At 35.4% G+C, this 19,742-nt stretch overlaps 2 protein-coding genes across 2 annotated transcripts in view; one reads left to right on the forward strand and one right to left on the reverse strand.

Annotated features, from left to right (window-relative positions):
• Positions 1–19,742, forward strand: part of LOC106883759 (uncharacterized) — a 106,841-nt gene that overhangs the window by 43,431 nt on the left and 43,668 nt on the right. The window lies entirely within an intron of this gene.
• On the reverse strand, positions 11,155–11,727 carry LOC149130498 (uncharacterized). The gene is made up of 2 exons (XM_089343775.1): positions 11,561–11,727; positions 11,155–11,377 (listed from the first exon to the last, which is right to left on the reverse strand). The coding sequence occupies exons 1-2, from the start codon at positions 11,725–11,727 to the stop codon at positions 11,155–11,157; spliced, it is 390 nt and encodes a 129-aa protein (XP_089199901.1).

The following is a 19,742-nucleotide window of genomic DNA, read 5'->3' on the forward strand; positions in this document are numbered from 1 at the left end:
ATATGTATATATATATATATATATATATATATATATATATATATATATATATGTATATATATATATATATATATATACACACATATACATACATAAATACATACACACGCACACACATATATGTATGTATATATATGTATATATATATACATATGCATACATAAATACATACACACACACACACACACGTAAATGTATGTAGTGAACTGCTTTTGACGATACCGGTATGACTTTGAATCTCATTAATAACTTACAATAATGACTTTTATACCCCTTAATTCCACCTCAATTCATATAATTGCATATATATATATATATCTTTACATTTCATGAAAAGGCCTTTATCTTTTATATCCAATGTGCATTTCTCTTTTTCCTTCTGACTTTTCCCCTATGTATACATATATAATATATATATATATATATATATATACATATATATATATATATATATATATATATATATATATATATATATATATATGGCCCAGTGGTTAGGGCAGTGGACTTGCGGTCATAGGATCGTGGTTTCGATTCCCAGACCGGACGTTGTCAGTGTTTATTGAGCGAAAACACCTTAAAGCTCCACGAAGCTCCAGCAGGGGATGGTGGCGAACCCTGCTGTACTCTTTCTACCTGTTTCTGTTGTACCTGTATTTCAAATGGCCAGCCTTGTCACACTCTGTCATGCTAAATATCCTCGAGAACAGTGTTAAGGGTACATGAGTCTATGGAATGCTTAGCCACTTGCATGTTAATTTCACGAGCAGGCTGTTCCGTTGATCGGATCAAGTGGAACTCTCGTCGTCGTAAGCGACGGAGTGCCAACAATATATATATTTATATATATATATATATATATATATATATGTATATATATATATATATATATATATATATATATATATATATATATATATAGAGAGAGAGAGAGAGAGAGAGATAGGTGCAGACATGGCTGTGTGGTAAGAAGCTTGCTTACCAACCACATGGTTCTGGGTTCAGTCCTACTGCATGACTGCGTGGCAGCTTGGGCTAGTGTCTTCTACTATAGCCTTTGGCCAGCCAAAGCCTTGTTAGTGGATTTGGTAGATGGAAACTGAAAGAAGCCCATCAAATATATATATATATATGTATATATATTTATGTGTGTGTATCTTTGTGTTCGTGTTTGTCACTACACCATCGCTTGACAGCTGATGTTGATAGAATAAGTACTAGACTTACAAAGAATAAGTCCTGAGATCAATTTGTTTGACCAAAGGTGTAGCTCCAGCATGGCCATAGTCAAATGACTGAAACATGTAGGAGAGTATATACTTACAGTGGCAAGAAACAAGAAACATATAAATAAACAAACATTTGATGGTTTTATAGATGTTTCAGAATTATGATGCAATGATGCTAGGTGCTTCCCTTATTTTGTCCAACCCCTGTATATATATGTATATTATGTATATTAAATATACATATTATATATATATAATATATTATATGTATATAATATATATATATATATATATATATATATTATATATGATAAATATAAATTAAATAGAGAGATACTATTGACAATCCAATAATTTATTTATATTTTATTATAATATTACATAATGTACTATGGATATAATATAACATAATATTATATAGAATAAACAATTATTAAAAAAACCAAAAAGGTCAATAAATTGTTTTGACTTATATACATCTTCTGATATATATATATATATACATAATAACAGTTTCCTTATATAAATATAAGCCACTTCAGGGTCATGGGTTAAAGATAGATGAAATTCCGTGTGAAATGACAGCTGGATTGTAAAAATTAATTCAAATGTCTATGTAATTGCATTATACCCATATTCATATGGTATTCAACTGACATACCAGTGAATTCAATCTTTAACACACCCCTTTAAAGGAACTCTTTTCCTCAGTTTGTTACTTTATATATATATTATATTAATAATAATAATAATAATAATAATACGACAACAAAAGAATGAATGAGACCTCAATATTATGTAAATACAGGAATTTATCTATATATATATATATATATATATATAATATAATATATATAATATAATATATATATATATAGTATAGTATAGGACAATCAGTAAGTTGTCATATTAACACTCAGCTCTGGTGTTTGAAACTCTGAGCATTATTATGACAACTTACTGATTGTCCTATATTATATATATATATATATATAAATAGATAGATATTATATATACATATTATATATTTATATGGGGCTAATGCAGTTTCGCACCTCTCCATGAAAAATGCATTTTTTTGAAAATCTTTTTGGGATTCCTATGTTTTAGATGCCGGAGATTACGAATACACACACAAAAATTAATTTTTTTTAATTTCACCCTCACCATTTAATTTTTTTATTTTGTTTACTCCAAAGAAATTGTAGCAAATTGATGAACATATGCAAATCGAAATTAAATACAGACAAAAGCATTAAGGTTTTACTTGTGTTTGCTTTAAATAATCGCAAATGATAATTTAATGCAAATTAAATATACACCATTTTATGAGAAACAAACATTAGTGTTGCCCTCCCATCCCCTCCACCAGTACCGGAAGTTTCTATCCTCTCTACCAGTACAAGAAGTTCCTATCCTCTCCCATCCTTTGGTTGTCTCCCATGAGCACTTCTGAAGGCTTCACGCCACCCCCACCCCTACTTAGGGTTTATCTCCTATGTAAGGTAGTGATCATGTGGTGCAAAAATATGATAGTGTTGTGTATGCAGGTTGAATTGAAGGCTACTGCTTGTTTATGAATTCTGCCAAACGTGAGCTTTCTTTTCAGGTACATGATGCTGCTGTCCCCCGCCCCAGGGTCTCATGGGCCCATACCTCCCACACCCTCAGGGTTGGCACTCTCAACGTCGGCACACTGAAAGGTAGGTCTGGGCAGATTGTTGAGATGCTTGAACGGAGATGTGTCGATATCTGCTGCATCCAAGAAGTAAGGTGGAGAGGAGGTTCCGCTAGGTTCCTTACAGGCAAAGAATACAGGTACAAGATTTTCTGGGCAGGGAACACAGACGGGATCGGGGGGCATGTGTATACTTTTTGCGGAGAAATGGGTGGATAAGGTAATCAAGGTAGTCAGAGTATGCGATAGAATACTTAAGATTAGATTAGTCCTTCATCATAGGTTAGCAACCATTATCTCGGCCTATGCCCCTCAACCGGGGCTACCCGATGAACAGATAGACCGATTTTATGACTTCCTCTTGCAGACTACCTCGTTGATGAATGACAGGGACCTCTTTGTGGCTGGTGACTTCAATGGACATGTTGGACAACATACAGGGGGCTTCCATGGCATACATGGAGGCTATGGTTTTGGCTCCTGCAATGAGGAGGGAACCAGGCTGCTGGAGTTCTGCGATGCACATGATCTTATGGTTTGCAATACTAACTTCAGGAAAGCTGCCAGTCACCTAGTCACCTACCGTTCTGGCAGACACACTAGCCAAATTGATTACATCCTCGCCAGAAAAAAGGGAAGATGGCTGCTTATAAATGCCAAAACCTTCCCAGGCAAAGAATGTACCCCACAACATAGATTAGTAGTTAGTAACTTCAGGATCAGGGCTAAGTGGTTGCCCAAAAGACGACCAGCATGGAGGAGAAGGGTCTGCAAGCTTAAAGATCCCACGAATGAACAGAGATTTAGAGACATATTACTTGAAGCCTTTGATGAAATAGAAGGGGATATAGCTTCACATGATGTAGAAGACAACTGGAAGTTTCTACGGGACAACCTGCTAAGAGCCACTGACCAGCTCTGTGGATGGTGCAAAGTCCCCTCTCAACCCCAAAAAAACGTGGTGGTGGATCAATGTTGTTGACAGGGCTATTAGACAAAAGAAACAGGCTTGGAAGGACTGGAAAACGGTGGTAGCAGGGAATTGTATCAGACTGCTAGAAGGGAAGCTAGGAGACAGGTTAATTTAGCCAGAGGGGAAGAAGATAAGAAAAAAATTGCCAATGTTCTGCACCGTGAGGACCAAAGACTTGAGGTATTTCGTGTTGCAAGGCAGTGTGTGAGAGAGAATCGTGATGTCGTAGGAGAGAAATGTGTTCGCATGGATGATGGTTCACTTGCACTAAACGAGGCTGCAAAGAGAGAGGTTTGGAGATGTCACTACGAAAGGTTGCTCAATAAAGAGAATGAATGGCCAAATGCCGACCCAACAGAGGGACCAGCTATCTGAGTTGACAGTACCTTGGTAGATAAAGCAATTAAGAGTATGAAGACAGGGAAGGCCACCGGCCCATCAGGAATCACTGCAGAGATGCTTACAATATCTGGGGTTGTAGGCTATGGTCTAGTCACCTGTATAGTTAAGCAGATGATACACAAAGAAGTCATACCCAATGACTGTTGTAGCAGCACCATAGTCAACTGCTACAAAGGTAAAGGTGACGATTTAGATACAAATAATTACAGAGGTATCAAGTTGTTGGGTCAGGTAATGAAAGTCACGGAGAGGGTCACAGCCCAACTAATTAGGGAGAGAGTCAGTTTAGATGAGATGCAGTTTGGGTTCGTGCCAGGGAAAAGCACCACTGATGCTTTATTTCTGCTAAGGTAGCTGCAGGAGAAATACCTAGCCAAAGATAAACCTCTGTACCTGGCTTTTGTTGACATGGAGAAAGCCTTTAATAGGGTCCCCTGCTCCCTTATCTGGTGGTCAATGAGGAAATTAGGGATAGATGAGTGGTTAGTAAGAGCTGTGCGAGCCATGTACAGGGACGCTGTTAGTAAGGTGAGGGTTGGAAATCAGTACAGTGAAGAATTCCAGGTAGAGGTAGGGGTCCACCAAGGTTCTGTCCTCAGCCCCTCCTATTTATCATAGACCTCCAGGCAATAACAGAGGAATTCAAGACAGGATGCCCCTGGGAGCTCCTCTATACTGATGATCTTGTCCTAACAGCTGAGTCACTATCAGAACTTGAGGAGAAGTTTCAGGTGTAGAAGCAAGGACTAGAATCGAAGGGCCTTAGAGTCAACCTAGCTAAAACCAAAGTCTTAATAAGTAGGAAGGTAGACAAAATACAAATCCCTTCAGGTAGATGGCCCTGCTCAATCTGTAGAAAAGGCGTAGGTAGAAACTCCATAAAATGTACCCAGTATAAGCTATGGACACATAAGAGGTGCAGCAATATCAAAGGAAGGCTAACTAGGAAGATAGTTTTTTGTATATGGCAGATGCTCAGGTGCAATAAACACTGAAAATGTGCAGAAAACAACCTTTGCCACATTCCAGGGAGAAAAACTAGAAGTAGTTGATAGCTTCCACTATCTAGGTGACCAAGTTAGTAGCGGAAAGTTAGTGCGTTAAAAGTGTAGCTGCTAGAATAAGAATAGCCTGGGCAAAGTTCAGAGAGCTCTTACCACTGCTGGTGACAAAGGGCCTCTCGCTCAGAGTAAAAGGCAGACTGTATGATGCATGTGTATGAACTGCCATGCTACATGGCATTGAAACATGGGTCGTGACTGCTGAGGATATGCATAAGCTCACAAGAAACGAAGCCAGTATGCTCCAATGGATGTGAAATGTCAGTGTGCATACTCAACAGAGTGTAAGTACCTTGAGAGAAAAGTTGGACCTAAGAAGCATCAGTTGTGGTGTGCAAGAGAGACGATTGCGCTGGTATGGTCATGTGATGAGAATGGATGAGGATAGCTGTGTGAAAAAGTGCCACACCCTAGCGGTTGAGGGAACCTGTGGAAAAGGTAGACCCAGGAAGACCTGGGATGGGGTGGTGAGGCACGACCTTTGAACATTAGGCCCCACCGAGGCAATGACTAGTGACCGGGATCTTTGGAAATATGCAGTGCGTGAGAAGACCCGGCTAGCCAAGTGAGACCATAATCCGTGGCCTCTGCCAGAAGTGTAACCAGCTCACTTATTCATATCTTTACTTCATCGGACACAAAATTCTGCTTGCGAAGACTTGTTGAGGCAAGTGAAATTGAAATCGAAATCAAACCAAATTCGATGACTGGCACCCATGCCAACTCTCCTTCATTGGACACTAAACTAACTAGGCTTAAGAAGACCTGTTGGGGCAAGTGTAATTGAAATCGAAATTGTAATTGAACCATATTTGATGACTAGCACATGTGCCAGTGGAGCACTAACAGCACCATCCGAGCGTGATCACTGCCAGAGCAGCTGTCTGGCTTCCATGCCAGTGGCACGTAAATAGCACCATTTGAGCGTGACCATTTCCAGCATTGCCCTACTGGCACTTGTGCCGGTGGCACGTTAGAAAACATTGGAGCGTGGCTGTTGCCAGTACTGCCTGACTGGCCCTCATGCTGGTAGCACGTAAAAGCACCCTCTACACCCTCGGAGTGGTTGGCGTTAGGAAGGGCATCCAGCTGTAGAAACTCTGCCAAATCAGATTGGAGCCTGGTGCAACCATCCGGTTCACCAGTCCTCAGTCAAATCGTCCAACCCATGCTAGCATGAAAAGCAGATGTTAAACGATGATGATGATGTTGATATATATATTATATACATATTATATATTTATATATATATTATATATATATATATATATATATATATATACATATATATATATATATATATATATATATATATATATATATATATATATATAATATAGATTTAATCTGAATTTTTGTTGCTTATCTTCAAATATATATATATATATATATATATATATATAAATATATAAATATATATATATATATAAATATATAAATATATATATATATATATATATATATATCTATATATATATATATATATCTATATATATATATATATATCTATATATATATATATATATATATATATATATATATATATATATATATATATATATATATATATATCTATATATATATATATATATATATATATATATATCTATATATATCTATCTATCTATCTATATATATATATATATATATATATCTATATATATCTATCTATCTATCTATATATATATATATATATATATATCTATATATATCTATCTATCTATCTATATATATATATATATATATATATCTATATATATCTATCTATCTATCTATATATATATATATATATATATATATATATATATAGATATATATAGATATATATACACACACACACACACATATATATATATATATATATATATATATATATATATATATATATACATATATTATACATTTATATATATATATATATATATATATATATATAAATATATATATATACATATATTATATATTTATATATATATATATATTATATATATATAATATATAATACATATATGGCCATAGGTGTGTCTAACTTGATTTTGTGGACCTCTATTTCCTCCTGGACTCTAACCTATGATGGTTTTTATGAATTGAACTTTTTTGACGTACACTTTTGTTTGAAGGGAGTAAGAAAATTTTTTTAGTTGATTGATAATTTATTTTATTTTAATTAGATTTTAAGTAGCATGTCACACTTAAGAATTTTTAGTCAATTGTATTTACCTTTTTGATAGGCTGTTCTATATATCTGTATTTTTATTCGCATATATATTTTTACCTTCTGTGTTTTTTGTATATGTATACTTTATATGTTTAAGGAACATGGTAATATTTGTATACGATCAAATGTTTGGAGGTAGGGTGCTATATATAAAGTCATTGACTCGAATTTGATATTTGTCCTATGATCAATGTTTCTTTATCTCTGTCTCAATTACATCTGAGCACTTCTTTTTTGCAGTCCTATAAACCCCTTTGTTGCCAGAAAAAGAAATATATATACATACATACATACATACATACATACATACATACATACATACATACATACATACATACATACATATATATATATATATATATATGTATGTATGTATGTATGTATGTATGTATATATAAAAACATTGATTTTTCAGAATGAGATAAAAAACCAAGGGTGTGAAGATTCTAGAACATTTATAAATAGAAGGTCTTACAGCTATTTCCAGGATATTCATTATATCCCTTTATGGGAGATGGTGTGAGAAAATAGTTAAGCAATAGTTAAGTTAGATAAGCATTTTCTCACACCGTCTCCGATGAAGGGATATAATAAATATCCTGGAAACAGCTGTAAGACCTTCTATTTATAAATGTTCTAAAATCTTCACAACCTTGGTTTTTTATCTCATTATGAAAAAATAAATTTTATATATATACACGCTGATATATGACCTACGTTGGACCCCTTATTTGCATAATCACCGGACCTGGAGCTTAACTGTGGTCTATCCATAGCATTTACTCAGCATTACCTGATACCTTGTGGGTCTTACTGACACCATTACCTCTCATAACCTATCTCTCTCTCTCTCTCTCTCTCTCTCTCTATATATATATATATATATATATAGTTCAAAAAAACAATAACAAAAAAACAAAAAAACAACAAAGTGAGGACGTGATATGGATAGTATTATTGGACGCTCAGGAAAGGAAAGAGAGAGTGTACGACGTTTCGGGCGTAGCCCTTCGTCGGAAAGATGGAAAGTTCGGAGAATGGAAGAACGGAGAAAGAAGAAAATGGTACCGATGCCCACGAGGTTACATGATGAAAAGACCGGAAGAGGAGGTGGTGGGGGAAAAGTTCTTTCTAAGATAGGAGAGTGAAAAAGGGAGATGATATATATGTATATATTACGGAGATGTACTTGCATAGCAAGTAACTTGGTCTGAGATCATGTGCTGAAACAAAAACAATTGCAGCATGGAAGGTGTTTATAAGCCATTTAAAAGCACAAAAAAAAAAAAAACCGTTAGATTCATTTCAGCATTTAAATTTAATTTGTGTCAAAATATTTTCGTCACTTTGAAACTGTGACTTGTTCACTGACAAAATTCCATGCTGCATCCTCTTCAATTCCAATCTCTAATCATCTGTCACATTCTTTTCACTAATAGTGCACTTACCTACTCACCCACCTTTTGTGTTTTTCTGTCCCAATGTTTCTATTTTTCTTGGAAATCCACTCGCAAGACGCTGGAAAGAGCAGATTAGTCAACAAGATATTTTTTAATGTCTAATATTTGTCTGATGATATTCTACTCATAACTTATAAATGCAGATTTATTGCATAAATTTGTAGTTTATTGAATTAGTACAAATTGAAACAATTGTAGGAATGAATGTTTAACAATTTACTAATAAATAATTATTAACCATTATCTCTCCAGATTCTTCTCTTAATTGAATATGGATTATATGTGTGTGTGTCCTACACATACATGCGTATGCACATCCACACACACACACACATACACACGCACACACCCACACACACACCCACACACACACATACATGCACACATACATGCACATACACATACACACACATACGTGTATAGGCGCGAAAAAACGCACATATACCTCCACACACAACCCCCTGTCTACACACACACACACATACACACACACATCACATGCACACACACATACACATGCACATGTACAAACTAACTCACATACACACACATGCAAATGAACACACACAAATGAATCCACACATAACTCCCATACACACACAACAAACACTAACACATACACGCACCTAAGTATACATACATGGACTTACACACATACACACATACATGCACACACACACACACACAAATAACCCACATGCGATCCACAGAGCAAACCGCACACACATATACACACACACGTACATACACACATATATATACACATACACACACGCACACACAGATACAGGCACACACTGCAAGAAAAACACTCACACAACATACACATACATGCACACACACATACATACCTCTCTCTCTTGCACTCTCCTGTCTTAGAAAGAACTTCACCCATTCTCTTCCGGTCATTCCACAATGTAACCTCGTGTATATCGTTGTCGATTTTTTCTTCCTCCGTCTTCCCTTCTTTGGACTTTCCTATATTTCTGACGAAGAGCTTCGCTCAAAATGTCAAATTCTCTTTCTTTCCTTTCCTGAGCATCGAGTGACACAATATCTGTATCACGTCCTCGCGTTGTTGTTTTTTGTTGTTTTTTTGTTGTTTTTCATGTTTGAACTCTCTCTCTCTCTCTCTCTCTATATATATATATATATATACACATACACACACACATACACATATATATATACATATATACACACACATATATATATACATACATAATACATACATACATACATACATATATATATATATATATATATACAGACATGCATATGATGATTGCCACTTCTTTACAGAAGAAGGCCATCTCTTCAATGAATAAATATTGTCATGAGATTTTATATGACTAGCAAGTTCTGCTCTTGACAAATAAACACTACTGCAGATCTTACAAATATTTTTAAGTAGAAAAGTTTCTGGGATTGTCTACGAAGTGCTCGTTTCAAGATAGATTGTTCCATTCTTTGAGCTTCAAATTCTTTACATCTATTGTAGATCATTTGTTTCCAGACCAATCGATCTTGTGTCATCTGCTCCCAATCTTCAACTGTCACATTAAGAGCCTTAAGGTTGCTTTAGACAGCATCCCTAAAACGTTTCTTAGGTTTATGTTGGGGATGTTTGCCACGTTGCAAGTCCCCGTAAAACAACTGCTTTTGTAACCTATCATCCTGCATCCTAGCAGAGTGCCCAACCCAACGCATCTGATTGTGTATGAGGATCATTTCAATACTGGATGTGTTAGCTTGCTGAAGAACAATGATATCTGGTGTTAAAGACTCCCATTTAATGTCTAGTATCCTCCTTAGGCAAATCTGATGGAATCTTTCTAAAGCCTTGATGTGGCACTGATATGTCGTCCAGGTTGCAGAAGAGTACAGGTGGACTGATAAAATGCAAGATTCATAGGTATGAAGCTTAGTTTTGAAGATGATACCTTTATCAGACCATACACGATTTTCAAGCCTTCCAAATGCTTTGCTGGCTTTTTCAATTCTTAGGTTTATTTCAGAATCAAGGGATCCATCTGTAGAGAAAGTGATGCCAAGGTAGATGAACTAGTCAACCACATCTAATCTTGTACCTTGGACAAAGATATTCCACATAAGGTTATGTTCCACATAAGGTTAGTCTGGTGGCTGAGAGAACTTGATCTTTGTTTTCTTTAGAATGATGGTAAGTCCAAAAGCAATACAAGCTCTAGAGAAGAGATCCAATATAGCCTGCATGTCCTCCTCAGTCTGAGCAATGAGAACTATATCGTCAGCATAAAGGAACTCATGAACAAGGGCCTGGAATGTCTTCAACTTTGCATCAAAGTGTTTAATGTCAAATACCTTACCTGTGGTTCTGAAGTGAATATAAACGCCAATATCACAGTCTTGGAAAGCGTGCAAGATAGTTACAGCAAAATATATGGAAAAAAGTGTTGGAGCAGCAATATCAGCCTGTTTAACTCCATTATTGATGGAAATTGGTTCCGATTGTGACTTATTGAAGTTAAGATGAGCTTTCACATCACTATGAAGTTACTTAAACAAGTTGACAAATTGAGGTGGACATCCAAGTTTACCAAGAATGGTCCAGAGAATGGTCCTATTAACAGTGTCGAAGGCTTTTGTTAAATCGACAAATACTTGGTAAAGAGCTATGCAATGTTCAATGCATTTCTCCTGGAGTTGATGAGCAGAAAAAATCATGTCCACGTATGTGTGTATGTGTGTGTCTATGTGTGTGTGTCTTTGTGTCTGTGTTTGTCCCCACAATGTTGGTGTCTTTATGTCCCCATAACTTAGAGGTTTGCCAAAGGAGACCAATAGAATACGTACTAGGCTTACAAAGAATAAGTCCTGGGATCGATTTCTCCAACTAAAACATCCTTTAAGGTGATGTTCCAGCATAGCCACAGTCGAATACCTGAAACAACTAAAAGAATAAAAGAATATTTTTTATGATTACATATTATTAGGAATCGTATTGTAGAAGTATAGCCAATCTATTGCAGATAAATTTTAACAACAAAATCTTATATGAACCGCCAAGGGCCATATGGACCCCATTTGAGAACCACTGCACTATCCCTGTTGTTTTTCTATTCACCTTGTAACTTGACTTCAGCTCTCTCTTTCCAAGTGAAGAAGCTATGTATTTATCTCCTCAGTAAAATACCAGCTTCTATTCCTCTATCATACTCTCATATACATCAATCCCATAACCTATTCAGTTGAGGTGGTTGGGGAGAGCCTTGTCTTGCAAGTACTTGATGACCTCACCTGTGCAGGTGTCATGAGAAAGGCACTAAGTACACTCTGTAAAGTGGGTCATGTTAGGAAAGACATCCAACTGCAGAAATGGCACCAAGGCAGACATTGCAGCTCAGCGCAGCCCTTTGGATCACCAGTTCCTGACAAACCTTCCAACCCATGCCAGCATGGAAAAAGGAGCATTAAATGATGGCAATGATGATATCTGTATACAATGTGCTTGTGTACATATGTGCGTGTATGTGTGTGCATGTATATATCAGTAAATATGTATACATATATTTTGTCTGTTTGCCTTTACATCTGCTTTTTCCATGCTTAACATGAGTTGTACAAATACTACATTGAAGCACTGTTTTGTAGCTTGACACCCTTCATGATGCCAACTCTTACCTGTTTTTCAAATAAGGAATCTCAAATTCCACTTGGCTTCAAAAGTACAAAGCAAGAAAATGATTTACTGATAGCAGAAATGCCATCAGAACACCATAAGAATGTTGTGACTTTCAAGTAAGCGAGCAGTAGTTATAAACAAGCAAGCATGCATGCAAACATACATACATATATACATACATACACACACACACACACACACACACACACACACACACACACACACACACATATATACATATACATAAACACACACACATATATATATATATATATATATATATACATACACACATATATACATACACACATATATATATATACATAAACACACACACACATATATATATATACATGCACACATATATACATATACATAAACACACACACACATATATATGTATATATATACATACACACATATATACATATACATAAACACACACACACACATATATATATACATACACACATATATACATATACATAAACACACACACACATATATATATATACATACATGCATATATACATATACATAAACACACACACACACACACATATATATATATATATATATATATATATATATATATATTTAATTATATGTATTTCTTCTATCTTAATGAATAAAAATTCTTCGGATAGAATAAATGGGTTAATAGAAACCAAGGTAGCAAAGAACACAAAATAACGTTTTTTTTCAAATGAATCACATCATAACCTTAACCATCTATTGGTTTCATACTCGGTCATAATGTCTTACGTTTAAGATGACTCCCATGCATTCCCTGAAGAGAAGGTTACAATTTTAACATCACATAGATCACATAGGTTGTAATCCTTTGAAACATATGTAGGAATAAAGTATGCAATTATAACATGCGTTTTCTCCATTCCTTAAATTTTTAAATATACTCAAATACCCAAAATTTCAAAGATTTTATATATATATATATATATATATATATATATATATATATATATATATAGAGAGAGAGAGAGAGAGAGAGAGAGAGAGAGATACATATTTATATACATTATATATATATATATATCTGTATGTATGTATGTATGGCATTATTCAGTTATATATCAAGATTTCTTAGTAATAGAGAAAGAGCCGGTTTCTAACCTAGGTCCCACTCTTCTTCATTGGAATTTCAACAACATCAACAGGGTATTTTTGTATTTATGTATGTATGTAAGTATATGTGTAGATTTGTATGTTTTGTTTTATTTATGTATTTTCATGTATATAATTGAATATCTAGATGTATGCATGTATGTATGAATGTATGTACCCCGCCCCACACACACAGAGGGTGTGATGGGTAAATTGCCACCATTTCATATCTTTAATTTTGCACATGCCCATTGTTTGATTTTGATTTTTTTGACTACACTGTATAGTAGGGTCAGTTGGGCACCATCTATAAGAAAAACAGCACCATGATACAATCCACTCTGCCAGAAATTTGGAACCGACATGCTGTACTGTTTGGCATTTACACCAGAAGCTCCAATACAAATGTTTCAGAGTGTTTGGGTGTCAATCTGAGGACAGCGCAGAAGATTCAGAAAGAGTTGGATGAGTCTAATGGGGATTACAAAGGTACAACAGCTCAGAAAACTCACTCTGATCATTCTGATATGAAAAGAACTCTTGTATTTGTTGGTGAGATCCCGGCCATGATTGACAATGATCATTCCAAGTCAATCAGGTCCATCACCAGAAACATGGGAGTGTCTGAATTTCTTATCAGGCAGTTAGTGCATGAAGATATTCAATATCCCTCATACAAGATGGGAAATGGCCAATTTTTATCCCAAGCCATCGAGGATAAGAAATTTCTGCCAGGATCAGATGGTGAACACACAGAACAACCGTTGGCTTACCGTGTCCCCAAAACATGTACCAAGAGTGATAAAAATCAAACATCCAGTCAACATCATGTTGTTTGGAGTGATCACTAGTGATGGCAATGTTATGTCTCCATTCATCTTCCCATGAGGCTTCAGACTCAACTTGGAGGCCTACATCAAGTGTCTGGTGGAGGTAGTGCTGCCCTGGGTCAAGAGGGTGGCTGCTGGCAGACCCTATGTCTGGCAACAGGACTCTGCACCCTGCCACACAAGCAGGAGAACCCAGTCATGGCTGTCAGACAATTTCTGCAACCACACCACCGTTTGAAAGCTGTTTCAAGGAATGCCTGATTTTTTTTTCTTTGCTTTTTGTTGAAAAAGAACCGCTGTGTTGTGTCATTTCTGGAAATTATTTCTTCTTTGTCCCTGTGCATCTGGGTTCTACAGAAAACTGCAAAACATGGACACTCCTCCCCCTCCAACAGCTTCACCTTTTTGCAGAGGGCTAGGTCTAGGTCAACCTTCCACTCTCACTGACTCCTTTGCATGCAAAAATTACTAATGGTACTTAGTTTGCGCTGTTTACCCCAATCTCCCCATAATTAGACAATATCCTCTCAACACGAATCTAATAGGATAATGCCTGTGATGGCAAGACACTGCACGATTTGTAAAAATTTCCCTCCACCACCATTACTTGAACTTCAAGCACCTCCTCCAGTGTTTGGTTGTTCAACAAATAAATGCCACTTGGGAAAAATCACTTCTTCCTCAATGTTAATGTTTGCTATTCAACGCAAAAAATATTCAAAGACATGTACAACGAAAAAAATGGTAGAACCTATTAAGACCATTGCCGAGTAGTTAATATCCGAGCAACACTGGGTACTCCTGCTAGTACATACATACATACATACATACATACATACACACACATACATGCATACGTAAGCAAACAAACATATTTGTGTGTGCATGTGTTCTATAGGTATATATATATATATATATGTGTGTGTGTTTGTATATACACGCATATTTACATATATACATATTCAAGAAATACATGTTTGTATTTATGTATGTGTGTATGTAACAGTAGTGTGCAGTTGAGACATACTAGTCATGCACTGCATGTCCGTTGATTTTTATATAACTCAAAAATCAATTTAAGAACGTAATGTATTCATAACTACATTGAAAAGTTGTCCAAATTTATTGGAAACTGAGCTAAAATAGTTACTTTGTTTTAAAGGAAACCCATCCAGATTGATACTTCGCTGTGTTTCCATTTTGCTTCCACTAGGAATGCTTAAAGAAACACGCATATGAAATCTTTTGTCCACCCACCTCCTATCTTTCAATAACTATCATTTCAATCCCTGTAAGATTCTTTATTATCTCCATAAAATAACTAGGAAGACACGCATTTAGAAAAACACATGTTTTGGCTTCACCTCTCTTTCTATTAGTTCTTCTTTGTCAACACTTCTTTGTAATTGATGTTGCTAACGCAATAGGCTAAATGGTTGAATGGGTTTGACTTTTTGACCCATAAAAATTCTGAGCAAAACATATCAACAATCCCATAATTCTTAATTAGTCAGCTCAAATGTTGCTCTGACTTTGGAATATCTATCACACGCTGTTGTAAGATTATCATTAACCATCCTCTGTATTGAACAAATAAATTCTGAAATCAGAAATATAATATAGCTAATTTATCTTTCATTGATTTACTAAAATTATCTTTCCATTTTGTTGAAACTGATTTACAATTCGTGATCGCAGTAAAATGAGGTATACTGTGACAAAGTGAAATTAAAGTGTTCATTGCTTTTTTTTTGTTTTTTTTTGTTTTACCACTGAAAGTGTTTTTTTCTATAAAATGAAACTTGAAAGTTATAAAAGATTTGAGTACAGAAATAAGTCAAATCTCCAGCAAACTGCTTTTTACAACTTTCTCACAGTATTCCTCATTTTACTGCGGGAAATTTCTCTGAATGAAATCTTTTGCAGAAAGGTCAGTAGATTGATTACATATTTCTTTTTCTTTATTTTATCGCAGTTTTCTTTTTGTCCTACGAATTCCTGTGAGATTTGGCTGTTATTTCTTGCATGTGGATAGCCTGCTTGAAGGCGGTAGAATTGGGAGAGGAATGGGTTGGCAGTTTTTTTTTTTTAATTAAAATTTTACAAACGATTTGTTTTCAGAATTATAATCTCCGTATATTCCTACATATTTCCCAAAAACAAATTTCTGAGAAAAGTGAAAAATGAAAAAATGGGGGTGGCAAATGAAATTTTGAAGTTGCGATTTTTGCCAATTTTTGTCAGTAAAAAAAAAGATTGGGGTGGGTTACATCTCTGCCATGTGCGCCAAGTATTTAGTGCATGACCAACCGCAGAAGTCACTGCATGCCACTGGTATGTATGTGTGTGTCTTCTCTCTCTCCCCTCTCTCCCCTCTCCCCCCCCCCTCCCCTCCCCCCCTCTCTCTATATATACACACACATATAGTTTTAGTTAATACCTAACCAGACTCAAATCTTTTTTTCTCATAAGAATAAATATGAATCTCCTAGATCCTATTCTGTGATTTCCTTTCTCAAGTCCTTTGTAAACATTTTGTTTATACTTCTTGCACTGAAGAATACAGTGATATATAATTAATTTAATTCAATTTAATTATTTCTATTCAACCATGAATTTGCATGATCTTTATATTTTAACATCTTCTCTTCTCCATTTTTAACAAAATTGTTGTTTTATGGGATTCCTTAACATAAATTCACAACGCACCATATACAAATATTATTTTCATATTCGCAAACTTGTGCCAGTAAGCTACCAGAAAAATATGAAGAATCTATATTAGAAATCTTATTCTGGAAACCTCCAAATTAAAGGATGAATCTAATTCAAATTTTTTACACATATATTACTATATATAAATGTGTGTGGGTGTGTATATATATATATATATATATATATATGACATGGTCCTCATGAGACAAAGAATGAAGGTTTCAGATCACTTAAATAAACAATAAGCAACTTAATGACAGTGAGAAATCCCACTTAAAAATGTACTTTTAGAGATGAAAAAAAAAAAAAAGAAACCCCAGACTCTCCTATGAAAAAGAAATAAAAGAAAGAGAAACCAAGGCAGTTGAAGATATAAAATTTGCAAAGGAATCTACCTAAGTGTGCTACAAGACATGGCTAAATGTGCAGACCTGATGACTTCTTCAACATCACATTTCCATATAAAAGAAGATATAATATTGGCCCTTATATTTTTCCCATTATTCTTTTAAACACATGCAAGAAAGCTCTCACAAAACCACTGCAGATACTTTCCCAGAATTTCCTTTCATGCAGCAAACTCCATCCACAAGGAAGAAGTAGAGCAGATGTTAAGAGTTACAGTTCTAACTTTCTGACCTCAGATGTCACATGTTAGCCAAGTCATGGAACATTTTGTCAGAAGAAAGCTGATCACATTCCTTGAAGAAAATAGTTTGCTCATCGGCCATCTTTCTTTCTTTCTCTCCATTGTAGCTGGAACAAGGAAGACATGTTCTTGCTTGTCTCCTGTCCTAGCTTGATTTACACATTCGCCATCACAACCTCATTTAGGCTTAGCAGCCCGTCCTGTTTGTTTTCACTGTCCTTTCTGTTTATGTTACCTATTTTGATCCTCCGCAAAATCCCAAATTTTATTTAATTTGCTTTGCGGTAGCAACTGTTTTATCAAAAGCGTATATTGTTGTTAAATGCTTGAAATACGAGACTAGAAAAACAGCCAACAATTGATGAAGGGTCGTTCTTTATGTTGCTTGCTTTGTTTTCTATTTGTGTCTTTCGTTGGTTGAAAGAAGAGTTCATGTTCCATGTACTTCATACTTTTTTGTTGTACACATTTCATGTTGTCCTGTGCCTACATATTTATATACATCTACGTATTGATGTAAGTATGTATATATGCACCACACACACACACACACACACACATATATATATATATATATATTTCTTTATTGCCCACAGGGGGCTAAACATAGAGGGGACAAACAAGGACAGACAAAGGGATTAAGTTGATTACATCGACCCCATTGTGTAACTGGTACTTATTTAATTGACCCCAAAAGGATGAAAGGCAAAGTCGACCTCAACGGAATTTGAACTCAGAATATAACACCAGACGAAATACAGCTAAGCATTTCGCCCGGCGTACTAACAATTCTGCCAGCTATATATATATTATTCATATTATTATATATATATTTTTATGTATATATATATATATATATATATATATATATATATATATATATATATATACATATATATAAATATATATATATATATATAAATATATATATATATATTTGGGACATTATGTAACAGCCTGATTATGTAACCCTGTGCTCTTCAGAGCTCTTACATGACATTCCATTGAACCCCTAGCATGAAACCAATCGTTAAGATTGGTTGACAGGAGCCAGTCAGGTAGAAGAACTACCCAAGCTACTGTGTCTGTTTTGGTAGGGATTTTATGGCTGGATGTCCTTCCTAACACCAACCACTCCACAGAGTGAACTCAGTGCTTTTTATGTAGCACTAGCACAGCTGAGGTTAGTTTGGGCATGATTTCTACAGATGGATGCCCTTCCAAACACCAACCACATTACAATGTGGACTGGATGCTTTTAACATGACACCATCACTGGCAGTGTAACCAAGTAACTCACAAGACAAGGAATTATGAGAGGAGCAGGGAATTTGAGGAGGGGTACTTGTGTTAGAGGATGAAAGGTTAGAGTGTGACAAAGAGACAGAGAGGCAGAAGCAGGTGTCTTGCCATAACAGAGAAAGCATTAGAGGAGGTGATCCAGTATCAAATGATGAAAAGTTACAGAGAGGCAGAAATAGGTGTCTTACTATAGAAGAGGTACAAGGTTACCCAGTGAGAGAGGGAGAAAGAGAGAGAGAGAGAGAGAGAGAGAGAGAGAGAAGAGATAGGGAGAGAGAAAAGAGATAAAGAGTGAGAGAGAGGTACACGAAAGAGGCCAGCAACAAGTGGGCTGATGTAAAGGAAATACTTGGTTACCTAATCAAAGGAAAAACATGAGAAGGAGAGAGAGGGTGACCAAAGCGAAATAGAGAGAGAGAGAGAGAGAGAGAGAGAG

Source organism: Octopus bimaculoides, chromosome 28 (genome assembly GCF_046866305.1).
Source record: "Octopus bimaculoides isolate indiv1 chromosome 28, ASM4686630v1, whole genome shotgun sequence".
Taxonomy (NCBI): Eukaryota; Metazoa; Mollusca; class Cephalopoda; order Octopoda; family Octopodidae; genus Octopus; species Octopus bimaculoides.